A 13,509-nucleotide genomic window follows, 5' to 3' on the forward strand; every position below is an offset into this window, starting at 1 on the left:
CCTTTATAGAATAATTATAAAGTTCATCTACAACAATAACAGCCTGAATCAAATTCTAAGTTCACCTCAGACAATCCTAATTAAGCAACAAAACTTCTCTAGCTCCTGCAGAGCTTCAAATTCCTAACATTTTATTACCAATTATATTTAATTTCAACTTGAGGGAAAACAATGTATTTTCCATTATCCAAACCGGGTCCCCAAATCCCTGTGTCGGATTCTGCTGTGATTAGCAGTACGTGAGCGCGGCTGCCTGTGCTGCCGCTGTGCCCGGGGAGCCAGATGGCTCTGTGGTTCCTCCGTCCCAGCCCTGCGTTCTGATCCTCAACCAGAGGCAGACAGTTCCACAAAACTGAAAACCCTGCTGAGGAAAACCTCTCCTTGGAAATCTGAGGTCTGTGTTCTCACAGAATGTTTGATTTACGAGCCAATTTCTAAGAAACGAAGCATTCCAGGTGTTTGTCCTGTGCACATAGCACCAGTTGGCCTTGGAAGCCACACACACACACACACACTCACTCACTTACACACACTCACTCACTTACACACACATGTACTTACACATATATGCTACATACCTATGGGAATGCATGTCTACCTATTTGTCTAAATACAAATACATACATCCGTTTAGATATACACACATATTCAGACTTTTCATGTGTTAACAAAAACAAAGACATTCCTGAAAAACAAAATGACACTTGGATATTTGACCAAATGACCTTCTAACTAGACATCATACAGGTTTATACCTGGTAATGTGTGGACCAAAAAGGGAAAGAACTTGGTATTTTTCATAGGAGTGACTGCTGAGAGGTTTATGATTGTCTTTAGAGAAATGCTGTTGGCTTTGTCTTCTGGAGGGGGATGAGATAGGGAGCATCTCCAAAATATATTGTCAAGTGAAAGTGCAGGCTAATGCAGAACATCATGCTACCATTTCGTAAATGAAGGTTGTGTGTGTGTGTGTGCGTGCTTGTATTTGCATAGAACATTCTGGAAGGATCCACAAGAACCCAGGACTGATGACCTCTGCATGATCACAGGCCTGGAGTCATGGGAGGGGCAGGGGGCATCCAGGCCTCTTTTTGAGTGTATATCCCTTCGTGCCTTGTCATAAACTACCTACCCCCACATAAAAATTCATTAACAAGATAAAAAGAGGTACCGTTTTTCAGCTGACCTTCATCTTTATATTATCTCTCCTGTCTGATTGTTCTCTCTTTATCTTATTTTAAAATCAAGTTCTCCTTTCTTGAGCATCTTCAGAGAAAAGAAAAATTAATTCTGCCCATTCAGAATTCTAGCTGATAAATGACTAAGTCTTTTTATCTCCCAGTTGCATCCTCTCCCTTCCCAGCTGCTCTGGTGCAACATCAGGCAGCAAGATGTGGGAAGGAGCACATGCTATTGGGAGAACTAGGTTCTGTCCCTATTTTCTGACATTAATTAGCTGTGTGGCTTCGGGTCTGCTGCTGCAGCTCACCGAGCCTCAGTTTCCTAGTTTGTAAAAGGAAGGGGTGGATTAGGGTACTTGGGTTCTATCAGTACTGTTGGTCTGGGATTCGTTCTACAGAGAACAAGCTGAGGCTTTCACTGCCCTTGTCTCCTGACCTCCCTGGACAGGACACTCTCTCCTGGGCTCCAGGCACGCTTTCGGACTGCAGGAGACACTGCACGCCTTTTGAAAGCAGGTCATGGAGGTTCTGAAATCATTTATCTCTCCCTCCCAACCCTCTTTTCCAATTCCCAGCCTCCAGAGATTGTGTCTTTGGCTCGGTTAATTAAGATAAGACTTCAGAAAGATTCTTATCCTCATGCTGCGATGTGATACCCCAGCACTGGGTGTTTATTTCCATTTGCTGTTCTAATGCTTGTGCCTTCAGATGTTTGTTGTTTTAGAACTTGATTGAATTTTAAGAGCCTGAATCCTTAATTCTGTTGGTAAAGTTAAATGCCTTTGCCTTGTTGGCCTGCTCTCAATGAGGCGAACCGATTTTGCTTGTTGACAATGAAATACGCTGTCCTGCCACTGGTCATCCAAGAATTGGAGTGAAGGGATTTGTTTTGCTTTAAGTCAGCTACTAGGGAATACAAGGGTTTTGTTTTTTGTTTTTTGTTTTTCTTAACTAGAGAAATCTTACTAGGGTAAAACTCTACATGCAAACACATTTTCTTCGTCCTCCTCTTGCCCCTGGCCAATCAGTCTCAAGCAGTACAGCACAGCACATACAGAACAGACAGCAGAACAATGATTTAAGCCGATGGACCCAAATATTGTCAGCAGTCAGACGGAGGGACGGCTTTCCCTTCTGAACAAGGGAAGAGTTAACATTTGTAAAACTCAAGCACTGCTATGCAGTACTGCCCTCTGAAATCAGACTCTCTCTAATACCTGGCACAGGGCTAGGCACGTGTGACCTCCTGCAGCATGAATGAATGAGAGCATGAGCGAATAAGGAATGAACGATAGCTAGTCCTACTGTCTAGCTGGCTCATTACTCACTGTGGGGAGTCAGCCGGATGTGTCTAGCACTGAGCATCATGTGACAGTTACTTAAAACCCCTGACCCTCAGCTTCCTCTTCCAGAGAGTACATAATAATGGTACCTGCCCCATCAGGATGCTATCAAGTTCGTAGGGAATAATGTCAAATTATGGACATAGGGGTGATACACTGAATGCATAACACAGTAATCAGTGCAGAGCAGTGTTCAATGTATGTCTGACAAGTGACTAAGTAAACAAATATTCAGGGAAATGTGTGAACAAATAAACAAGTGAGGTCCTTGTCCTGGGCCTGCCAGGGAGTGCATTTGCTCTCAGAACCTGATGCTCCCAAGATGAGACAAATGTCTGGTCCCCAGGAATTCCTCAGGCTCAGCACACTGACCTAGCCCTTGATCCTGCCTCACACGTGCCTCTGCCTAGCAGGCCAAAAGCAGCTCACTGACAAACTGGGCCCTGAGAGATGCGGGCTTCCCTGCACTGGGCCCACCCAAAGGAGAAAGTGGGCAGACTGGAGTGAAGATTCCAGGGCACTGTCACATGCTCCATCAGATTCTTTTTTTTTCCTTTTTTAAAAATATTTTATGTTTATTTACTCATGAGAGACACAGAGAGAGGCAGAGGCAGAGACACAGGCAGAGGGAGAGGCAGGCTCCATGCGGGGAGCCCGATGCGGGACTCGATCCCAGACCCCGAGATCATGCCCTGAGCCGAAGGCAGATGCTCAACCACTGAGCCGCCCAGGTGTCCCAACACTCCATCAGATTCTATGCTGACCCTCAGGAGCCTACCTGCTTCACTCTTGTCCTGAGTCTCCCTGGTCTCTCAAACAGGACAGTTACCTCTCTCTCTTTCTCTCTCAAGCAAATACATTTTTTTAAAGTTTTTTAAAAATAAAATAAAAAGGGGTGTCTGGGTGGCTCAGTCAGTTGAGTGACTGACTCTTGGTTTCAGCTCAGGCTGTGATCTCGGGTTCCTGGGGTCAAGCCCCGCAATGGGCTCTGTGCTCAGTGGGGAGCCTGCTTCTCCCTCTCCCTATGCTCCTCCCCCTGCTCCCCCTGCTCATGTGTACATGCTTTCTCTGCCTCTCACATAAATAAATAAATCTTAAAAAAAAAAAAAACTCTGATAGTCACTTATGGTCCATCTGCTCACTCAGTCTTTTCTCAATTACTGCCTTATATTTGTTGGTTGAATAATGCGTCCTTCTAATTACATAATACATTTTCCAAGAATAGGGTTCTAGATTTCCTATGAATCTTAGATTATGCTTGCCACAGTACTGGTCTGCCTAATGGCCTCAGGATCCCAGAAGAGGTTTTCAGGGAGCAAGGAGCCCGCAAGCCCCACATGATAGGCAAGGCAACAGGGTCTCCAAGAGAGGAGAGAGCTCGCTCACAGGAAGGGGTGGGGCTGGCCAGCAGTGACAGGAGCTCTTGAAGGCCTACTCACATCTCCTTCTCCTGGTGGAGTTGGCAGGCCTCTTGTTGGAGGCTTTCCAGCTGCTGCTGGGCATCCTGTAGCTCCCGGGAGGTCCGCTCCAGCTCCCGAGCCAGCTCCTGGTTTGTGACTTTCAGCTTGGTATTCTCAGCCTTGGTTTCATGCTCATCATTTTGCAGCATGGTGCACTGGCCTTCCAGCTGGAAAGGAGAGTGGGGGAGCAGAAAGGAATGATAACCACCATCTAGACTGGCCTGTGTCCCGCAACTTCCCCTCAATTTCTCCACTTGGTGGGTGGGAGGCCCTTGCTGCCAGTCCTCGCTGTCCCTGAGCCTCAATAGGCTTTGTCCTGCTCCTTAATTCACAGGGATGCCCTTTTGGAGGCAGGGAGGAACTTTCAGAGTATATCTCATCTCTCCCCCGTCTCCACAGGGCTCCTGAACAGCCCGGAGGGAGCAGCACCATTCAAAGACAGCTAGGGAAGGAAGGTGAATGAGCCATCTGTGTCCCCCATCCCAGGGATGATCATGCTGATCATTATCATCTCATCCATGGTCTCAAAAGCTACAACCCAGCAATTGCACTACTGGGTATTTACCCCAAAGATGCAGATGTAGTGAAATGCTGGGATACCTGCACCGCAATGTTCATATCAGCAATGTCCACAATAGTCAAACCGTGGAAGGAGCCTTGGTGTCCATCGACAGATGAATGGATAAAGAAGATGTGGTTTGTGTATACAATGGAATATTACTCAGCCATTAGAAATGACGAATACCCACCATTTGCTTCAACGTGGATGGAACTGGAGGAGGGTATTATGCTGAGTGAAGTAAGTCAATCAGAGAAGGACAATCACCATATGGTTTCATTCATAGGGGTAATATAAGAAATAGTGAAAGGGATTATAGGGGAAAGAAGGGAAACTGAACAGGGAAAATTTAGAGAGGGAGACAAACCATGAGAGACTCCTAACTCTGGGAAACAAGCAAAGGGTTGCAGAAGGGGAGATGGGCAGGGGGTTGGGGTAACTGGGTAACAGACACTAAGGAGGGCACTTGACAGGATGAGCACTGGGTGTTATACTATATGTTGGCAAATAGAACTTAAATAAAAACAAATGAAAAAAATTAAAAATTAAGAATTAAAAATAAAAGAGACACCCTAAATCCCTCTTGTCTTTTCAGCCAATTGTCTCCCTCAGCCCTAATGGACACGGAAAGCAGCTAAGTGGCATTCTTCATAGAACCATCCTTCTCAGTTTTAAATGCTGACAGTTAATCTATTTATTCCCTTTTTTCTTCACTCAGCTAAATAAGTCCACTTCCTTTAAGCTAGAGAAACTTTGTATGGTGGCCAGAAACCCTGGAAATTCTTAAGAAATAGCTAAAACAGGTCAAACCAAACATATACCTTTTTTCATATCCCTAAAGCAACTAAAAAACCTGCATTTGCATAAGCGCAGCTTTTCTTGGCTGGTGGTTTGGTTCTGCTTTGCAGAGCTTCCAACCCTCTCACCAGAGGAGGACTCAAACCAAAGCAAATATATCATAATAAATTTAGTTTAATGAATGTGGCCAGTAAGAGGCGGAGGAAGCAGCAACAAGGAATTTTGTGTGATTCTCAAGAGGCTCCTGTGTAATCAGGCAAGCATGTAGTAATTAAATCGAGTGGCAATCATTCATTTGAGGGATAAGTCTAATTGGTAAGAATTTAATGCATAATAGTGATGAGAAGAAAGAGTAGGGGAAGGTATGGCTGTGGAAGGGGAATGGCAAGGCAGCTGGCAGTTTCTGGAGTTGAAATCATCTTGCTCGCAGAAGGAAGAAGTCAAAATCCATAAGTCGGGTAGCAGCCGAGGGGACAGTCTCTAGCTTCAGCATGGGGCAGCTTTGAACATATTTTAATGTGTTGCTAAAAATAGCCTCTCTATTCAAATGGAAGCAATGTGTCTGGGTCTATTCAGGTCTAGATTCCTTCCAGCGCCAGACAAAACAAAATGAGAGGTCAAGTGGCACCCGGGCCTCTGTCCCCGACAGGCCCTTGCTTTAGTGAGGAAGCTGTGAGTGTCAAGTTTGCCTAAGTGATCAGTCTTCCTGGGTTCATTGACCAGCCATGGTGGATGGACACTGCCCTATATGATGCACCACCCAGACTGCCTCCCAGGGGCTCAGGTCCATCAGAGGAATATCTGGTGTCTGCATCCATCCTGTGGGCTGATGGGAACAGCCACAAAAAAAGGATACAAACCTTTCCCGGGCACATAGGAAGACAAGGGATGGACAAATTGATCTTTGAAGAGCCTCTTCCAATTGGAGATACCCATGGCTATCCAGGCAGGAAGACATCACCATTTGCAGCCTCCCCTACACCATCAGTGACTATGTCCCTTGTACCTCAGCATCCCTCTTTTCTCTTACACAAAATGTAGGAAATAAATGAACATTTTGGCATTCTGGTGGCTCTTGAACATAATTATGTGACGACATCTTCAGATGCCTCAAGGGAGAATTCTTGGCAACTTTCCTAAATGAAACACCTGGCACTGGAGAGGTAATGGCTTTATCCTGGGATCACCTGTGATTTCAAATGCTATCTTTTGTACAGCTGAATGGCTCTTCTTGGATTAAAAACAGACAAACAAACAAACCCAAATCCTTAAGTGAATAGCAGGGAAAGTGGGCAAAGCCAGGAGAGGATGGAGTGAAGAGCCAGGTGCTTTAAGGTCACAATGACAGCATACCCTCTTCTGCTTCTGGATAAGTTGCTCCAGCTCCTGCTCCTTCGACAATAATTTCTTCTCCAGCTCCTGACTGTGGGCCTGAAATCTCTCTGTGTCCTGCCAGGCCGGAAAGAAGGACATGTGAGGCCCAAAATGCACCTGGGATGTAGATATTTTCCCCACCTTGGACCTGCTCGACAAACAGAGCCCACCCATCCTTTGGGACTTAGAGGCCCTTCCCACGCCATTCCCAGGCTTCGGTATCCTGCCTGGCTGGCCAGCGAGGCCCAGTGAGACAGAGAGAGGGTGAGCCCTCAGTAAGGCATGACACTAACTCCCACCAAGTGTGACCATGACTAATGCCTGATGCCTGTGCGCCGCCCCCCAGAAAGAAGGCAGCATCAGTTGGCGGTGGAGTCCTGAACACAGAGAAGGGACAGGAGCCTAAGTTTGAATCCCAGGCCCCACATCTTCCCATCTGTAAAGGGGGGGGAGCATGTAGAATGACCTTCTAATGTGGATTCTCTGCTCCATGGTGGGCACTAGCACTCGAACTTAAACTGCCCTTGCTCAGGAAACACAGGGCACGGCAGGCATCTTCCTCTCTAGGGTGTGGTTCCTTGCTCTTCCCCACCGTGACTGAGCTGGCCCAGCCCTGCTCTTTGTGAAATCTCTGCTCCTGTGCTCAACAACAGCCCATCCCCTCCTGCTCTGAGCAGAGAACTCCATGTGAGGAGCTCAGCATGGGGTAAAGAGAAAACTATGTGGATTGTCTGGTCACGGAGTCGGAGTCGGAGCCGGGTCCCTCCGCTGGGCATCAGGAGACTGGGGTTCCAGCCGTGGCCTTACCCAGTTGACTTACTTCACTCATCTATCATTATTTCTTTGTTCACAGGATAAAAACAAAAATATGCAGGCCACCTGCAGCTCGCCACTCTCCTGAAGGCAGAGAGGAGGTGCAAAACATACAGGAAGAGGAGAAACCATTACAATGTCCATATAGCTCACTGCAGGAGCCCCGGGGTTCCGCCTGCTCAGGAGGAATGCCCAGCTGTGGGATGCTGCATGCTACAGGGGCTATGGGGATGGGCATGACAGCGCCCCGGGGGGCAGGAGGGCATGCAACCACTCCCAGGGTACAGGCCTTTGGCTCAGGATTAGTTCCGGGGCTCATCACCTGTAGACACTACCTGGTTCCTCAGCCCGTTCTCTGGCAGGTAAATAGAGCTCAGGCAAAGCCTGTGATTGTCCTCATGTCAACCACATGCAGTGGACAGAGGCAGGACTTGACCAGGCAGCTCCTGCTCTCCACACTTTGACCAGGGGCCGAGCTTCACTCAGCTTGGTCATCGCACACAGAGTAGGTGTCCCATGCACGGTGCTGGGGATGGGGAGTTCCAGAATTCCAGTGCCATGCTGCCATCCCCTCAATGGGCCTGCAGAGTGTCTTATTTCCCTTGGTGGCACAGACTGTCCAGGGCATCTATTATCCTGGAGCTGGAGCATGCAAGCAATAGGTATTTCCCTCATGGTCAAACTGCTACTTGTAGCACCAGGATCCAAGCACTGGCCAGAAGGGCCAGCCCCTCCCATGTTGCCATAAACTGTAACACCAGGACCCGTGGGTGGCTCAGCAGTTGAGTGTCTGCCTTTGGCTCAGGTTATGATCCTGCGGTCCTGGGATCTAGTCCCGCATCAGGTTCACTGTGGGGAGCCAGCTTCTCCTTCTGCCTATGTCTCTCTCATGAATAAATAAAAATCTTAGAAAAAAAAAAGAAAAAAGAAACTGTAATACTACTGTCCTCACGCTGTGGTCAGGCAAAAGCTGGTGTTTGCAAAGCCAAACACATCTTAATGGTTTCCATGTTTATGCAAAAAGTGTAAATCTAGGCACCAGGCCTGAAAGGCATGGGGTACTAAGAAGGGGAAGGAGGGAGCAGAGAGTGGGTGCAGGGATACAGAAGCATGGTTCTATCACCTGGCATGATCCTAATGTGTCTCTGAAGGTTTTCCTCTGACCTCATCCCATTCCCAGTTCCCAGGCCTTGGCCCACCTTTCACTTCTGGTAGCATGCTTCTTTCTTTAGCAGGACTTTGACCTGTAGTCATGGCCCAGCAGTAGATCATTTGGGATAAAGGGAGGGGCTCCCCTACTGCAGGGAGGAAAAAGTCTGCTGTTCTCAGAAAACTATTTTAGGGTCCACTAGGTGACAAGTGTTTGAGTTCTGTCTGCCTGATACTCATCCAACTACGTCAAAGGTCCGGGACAGGCTGAATGTTCTAAAGCTCCAAAAAAGAATAAGTGGTGGGGGGTGAGGTCTGGAAATACTGACAAGCCTTCAGAGGGGTCTCATTGGAGAATATGACTGGCTTTTTCTGGAAAGCATTCTGACTCCACTTCAGTTTTTTCGTTTTTAAGATTTTATTTATTTATTCATGAGAGACACACACAGAGAGAGAGGCAGAGACACAGGCAGAGGGAGAAGCAGGCTCCATGCAGGGAGCCCCATGTGGGACTTGATCCCAGGTCTCCAGGGTCATACCCTGGGCTGAGGGTGGCGCTAAAGTGCTGAGCCACCTGGGCTGCCCTCCACTTCAGTTTGAATGACATTTGTGATAGATAATAAATAGAGCCTTGGTGTGGGTAATCCAGCCAGCATAAAATTAAAAATCAATTCAAAACAACCTGCATTAAGGAGGAGGGATGGGGTTGTGACCATAGCCCAGGTATGGTTCTTTTTTTTTTTTTTTTTCCAGGTATGGTTCTGAGAGGCAGGGGACGACATGGTCTCTATGTTGTATCCTCATAAGTAATATGCTAAAACTTATCCCCTAGGTGGTGTCCCCAGGAGGTAGGGCTTTTGGGAGGTGAGTAGGTCATGAAGACAGAGCCTGCATGAGTGGGATTGGTGCCCTTATGAAAGAGACCCCCCAGGCACCTGGCTGCCCCCTCTGCCACATGAGGACACAAGGAGAAGGCCACAGCCAAAACCAGAAAGTGGGCTCTCACCAGAACCTGACCACCATGGGGGCCCCGGTTTTGGGCTTCTGGCCTCCAGAACTGTGAGAAATAAATGTTTGTTGTTCATAAAACTCCATTTTATGGCATTGTTTTAACAGCAGCCTGAACTAAGGGAAGAGGCTACCATTTAAGATCAAAGACTTTTCTATTGAGACCCCACCGGGGGATAATCCAAAAATGGATAAGAGAGAGTTTCCTGTAGCTTTGTTTCATAAATATGTTCCCAAGAGGACCCTGCTTAGCTTGAAAAAAAAAAGAGAATTTTGCCAATCTTGACCTCCCAACACAAATAGCAGGGCTTAATAGGAGGCTCAGACTAGGACGAGGGGATGTAAGTTTTAAATGTTCTCCCACAGTGTCTGAGAAGGGGGTAATTTGACCTGTCTTGGGCATTACATTTTCTAGGTGTCTAAGGGAAAGGACCGGAAGCATAGGCTCTAATGATGGTGTCCTGAGGGGAGTTGCTGGGAGTTGCTCTGGGAGATGGTGCCCAGCGGAATGAACTGCATTCAGGCGGGCCTGCCATCTAGGTGTGGGGATCAGCCAATGTGACCCAGGCTAGAAGCTGCTGTAAGGGGCAATGCATGGACCCTCATCCTTTCATTTATTTATTAGCTCATTCTTTTGTCCCTTGTTCATTCATTCAGTGATTCAACATGTGTTCGTTGAGTGCCTACTATTCAAGTATGGCTGAGGTGCTGTGGACACATGAGCAAGTGAAGATCCCTGCTCTTGCAGAGCTTTCCTGTTAGGAGGAGACAGATCCCAACCAACAAAAATAAGCAAGGAAATTAACTGCCACATTTGAAGGTGACAGATGCCGTGAAAAATCTAAATAAAGCAAAGAAACAGGGAACCCACAGTGCAATGGGTAGGGGTGCTGCGATCTTAAACTGGGGAGGGGGTCAGAGCAGGTGATCATTCTGCTGGGCCCCCGGGGCCAAGCCCTAGTGTGGATGACTCTTACTTTCAGGAGAAACTGTTCCTTCTCATGTTTTATCTGCTGTTCCATTTCCTCTTAGAGATGCTGGATTTCTTCATCATAAGCAGCAATTTTCCTGCAAAAGTGGCAGAAGGAGAGTCTGATGAGGTCGACAAAGACGTGCTTCATCCCAGAGCACAAGTCCTGGAGCCTGGGCACCAGAACTCAGTCAGGAGCTTGGGATGGTGGGGGTGACTGTGTAGGTCAGGTCAGCTGAAGCTGCGGGATCAGTTCCTTAGGGTTAGCTGACCACACAGACCTAGCAGCACCTTCTCCTCCTCCTAGATGAGGAGGCCATCATTTCTAGCTGACCCACACACTTCTCAGTGAGGCCTCCCTGGCTCCATCTTCCTTAGCCCTGCTTTATGTCAACAGCAAGCCCCCTGGCAGCTGTTAGACGGATCTCCCTATTGGCCGCTGCTCCCTACACCTGAGTCAGCATAAAGTTGTGTTGTGCAGGCTTATTTTTGGGTTCTTGGTTTGGGTTCTTGTTTGGTCCCCTTCCAACTTCGGATGCCTGGCTACCTCAGCACTCCCTGAACTACACTGTAGAGGGCTTCTGCCACAATTGTATGCTTAAGTTTGTGTGATCCACATTTCTCGGAAGATCTCAAGATTCTGTGACAATGACAACCACTGCCACTATGCACCCTACAAAGGAAGGAGGGGCCACTGAACAGATGTTCAGTGCTCATGCCATCTCAGGCCCATGGCCCCAGGCAGATGGCATGAGAAGGGGCAGGCTGGTTAAAGGTGGGTAGTGATAATGAGACGTCCTCATCCACCCTTCCAGCATCTTCTCCCTACACTGAAGAGACCCACAGGACAAGAAGTAAATACCTGGGTACTCTGCTCCTATATAGAGACCAAGACAAATATGGCTATGGGAACAAGGTTTATAGGTCCTCTCTGGCATTGTTCCTCTTTCTCTCCCAAGATAGATTCACCTTTGAATGCCTCCCCCTCATGGTGGTCCTCATCACCTCCAGATTCAAACCTGAAGGCTGAGCATTTGAACTGAAATGGAAGTTATCCAGCCAAAGCATTCCCATTCCCTGGACACTGCACTGTTATACCTCTTCTCCAACCTGCAGTTAGGTTCTCTCTGGCTCAGTCCCTCCTGGTTTTCTTTCTCACCTGCTAAGTGGAATCTCGGCTCAGGAGCAGGCTGATGTCTTGGCCCTCAAGGTCTGTTTTGAACACATGCATACTGTAAAATTTGGCACTTACCATTCTAAACTCAAATGGTGGCAAGCCCTCTCTGCCCTTTATTCAAGTAAGGAGAGTTTAATAATTAAGGAAATGGCTCTGATTTTCAGTTCTAAGAGGTACTGGGGAGATTTCTGAACAAAACCTTAGGATAGCAATGTGTTTATTCCTCTGAGTCCTTCATTGTTTTAACTACCACCTCCCTAATGTCCACTCAGAACTCCAGTCCAGTGCCAGGCCTTCCCTGCTGCCTGAGTATGTTCCTTCCTCACTTATTAATACCGGCACACATGCAGACTGAGCATGACTAAGGAGCCTTTTTTGACTGGCATCCGGCCTGTTCTGTAGAAACCACAAAACTGACCGAGACAAGGCACTGGTATGAGATTTCAAGGCCAAGGTCATTCATATCAGAGCAGAAGCCTCTAGGTTCCCTCTCTTGGCTATACCCTCAAAGCCAGAAACCCTTTGAGTTAGTATGGCAATGGCCTCAGGATGCACTCAGCAAAAGGTAACTTCTTTTTTTTTTTTTCCAGAAATCGGTGTTTTTTTTTATAATAAATTTATTTTTTATTGGTGTTCAATTTACCAACATACAGAATGACACCCAGTGCTCATCCCATCAAGTGCCCCCCTCAGTGCCCGTCACCCATTCACCTCCACCCCCCGCCCTCCTCCCCTTCCACCACCCCTAGTTCGTTTCCCAGAGTTAGGAGTCTTTATGTTCTGTCTCCCTTTCTGATATTTCCCACACATTTATTCTCCCTTCCCTTATATTCCCTTTCACTATTATTTACATTCCCCAAATGAATGAGAACATATAATGTTTGTCCTTCTCTGATTGACTTACTTCACTCAGCATAATACCCTCCAGGTCCATCCACGTTGAAGCAAATGGTGGGTATTTGTCATTTCTAATGGCTGAGTAATAGAAAAGGTAACTTCTGTGAGCTGGAGCCCTGTGTTTACTACCATCCTGGGTGTAGGAACTGTCTTGTTGGCTAAGAGTAAGAAATCTCTTCTTGCTCAATGAGAAATGTTTTAGATTGTTACTTTTGCTTGTCCATAACAAGTATAAGAAAATCTTGGAGAGGAGTGCCTAGGTGGCTCAGTCAGTTAAGCGTCTGCTTTCATATCTCAGGGTTCTGGGATCAAGCCCTGCATCTCATCAGGCTCTCTGTGCAGAGAGCCTGCTTCTCCCTCTCCCTCTGCTGTTCCCTCTGCTTGTGCTCTCTGGCTCTCTCTCTCTCTGTTAAATAAATAAATTAAAAAGAAAGAAAGAAAGAAAATCTTGGAGAAAAATAAGGATCAGAGGTACCTGTTATTGAATAGGAACACCTCAAGGACAGAAATAATGCTTTTTGAAGGGACTTTCAGAAAGAAAGTCTTCTCTTGGTCCCTGGAATTATCTCTCTATGTTCAAAGAAATTCAGGTGCTAGATGGCAAATGGTATCAAGGACAACTTTAGATAGTGATTCCAGCTACATAAATACTGAAGAACTAATAAAGTGAGATGAGAGAAACTTAAAAATTGATTTGCTCTGATAAAGCAATACTAATTACAGTCATCCATATAAACTGTTTACCACTTGTGCTTAATAACCATACAGGGCATCAATTCT

At 46.9% G+C, this 13,509-nt stretch overlaps 1 protein-coding gene across 1 annotated transcript in view; it reads right to left on the reverse strand.

The window, feature by feature from the left end:
* The window catches only part of CRACR2A (calcium release activated channel regulator 2A), a 131,877-nt gene that overhangs the window by 39,716 nt on the left and 78,652 nt on the right, over positions 1-13,509 (reverse strand). Inside the window, 3 exon segments of the mRNA XM_055315638.1 lie at positions 3,964-4,151; positions 6,695-6,790; positions 10,663-10,753. Coding sequence (XP_055171613.1) covers positions 3,964-4,151; positions 6,695-6,790; positions 10,663-10,753 — 375 coding nt within the window.

This window comes from Nyctereutes procyonoides, unplaced genomic scaffold (assembly GCF_905146905.1).
Source record: "Nyctereutes procyonoides isolate TBG_1078 unplaced genomic scaffold, NYPRO_anot_genome, whole genome shotgun sequence".
Lineage (NCBI taxonomy): Eukaryota > Metazoa > Chordata > Mammalia > Carnivora > Canidae > Nyctereutes > Nyctereutes procyonoides.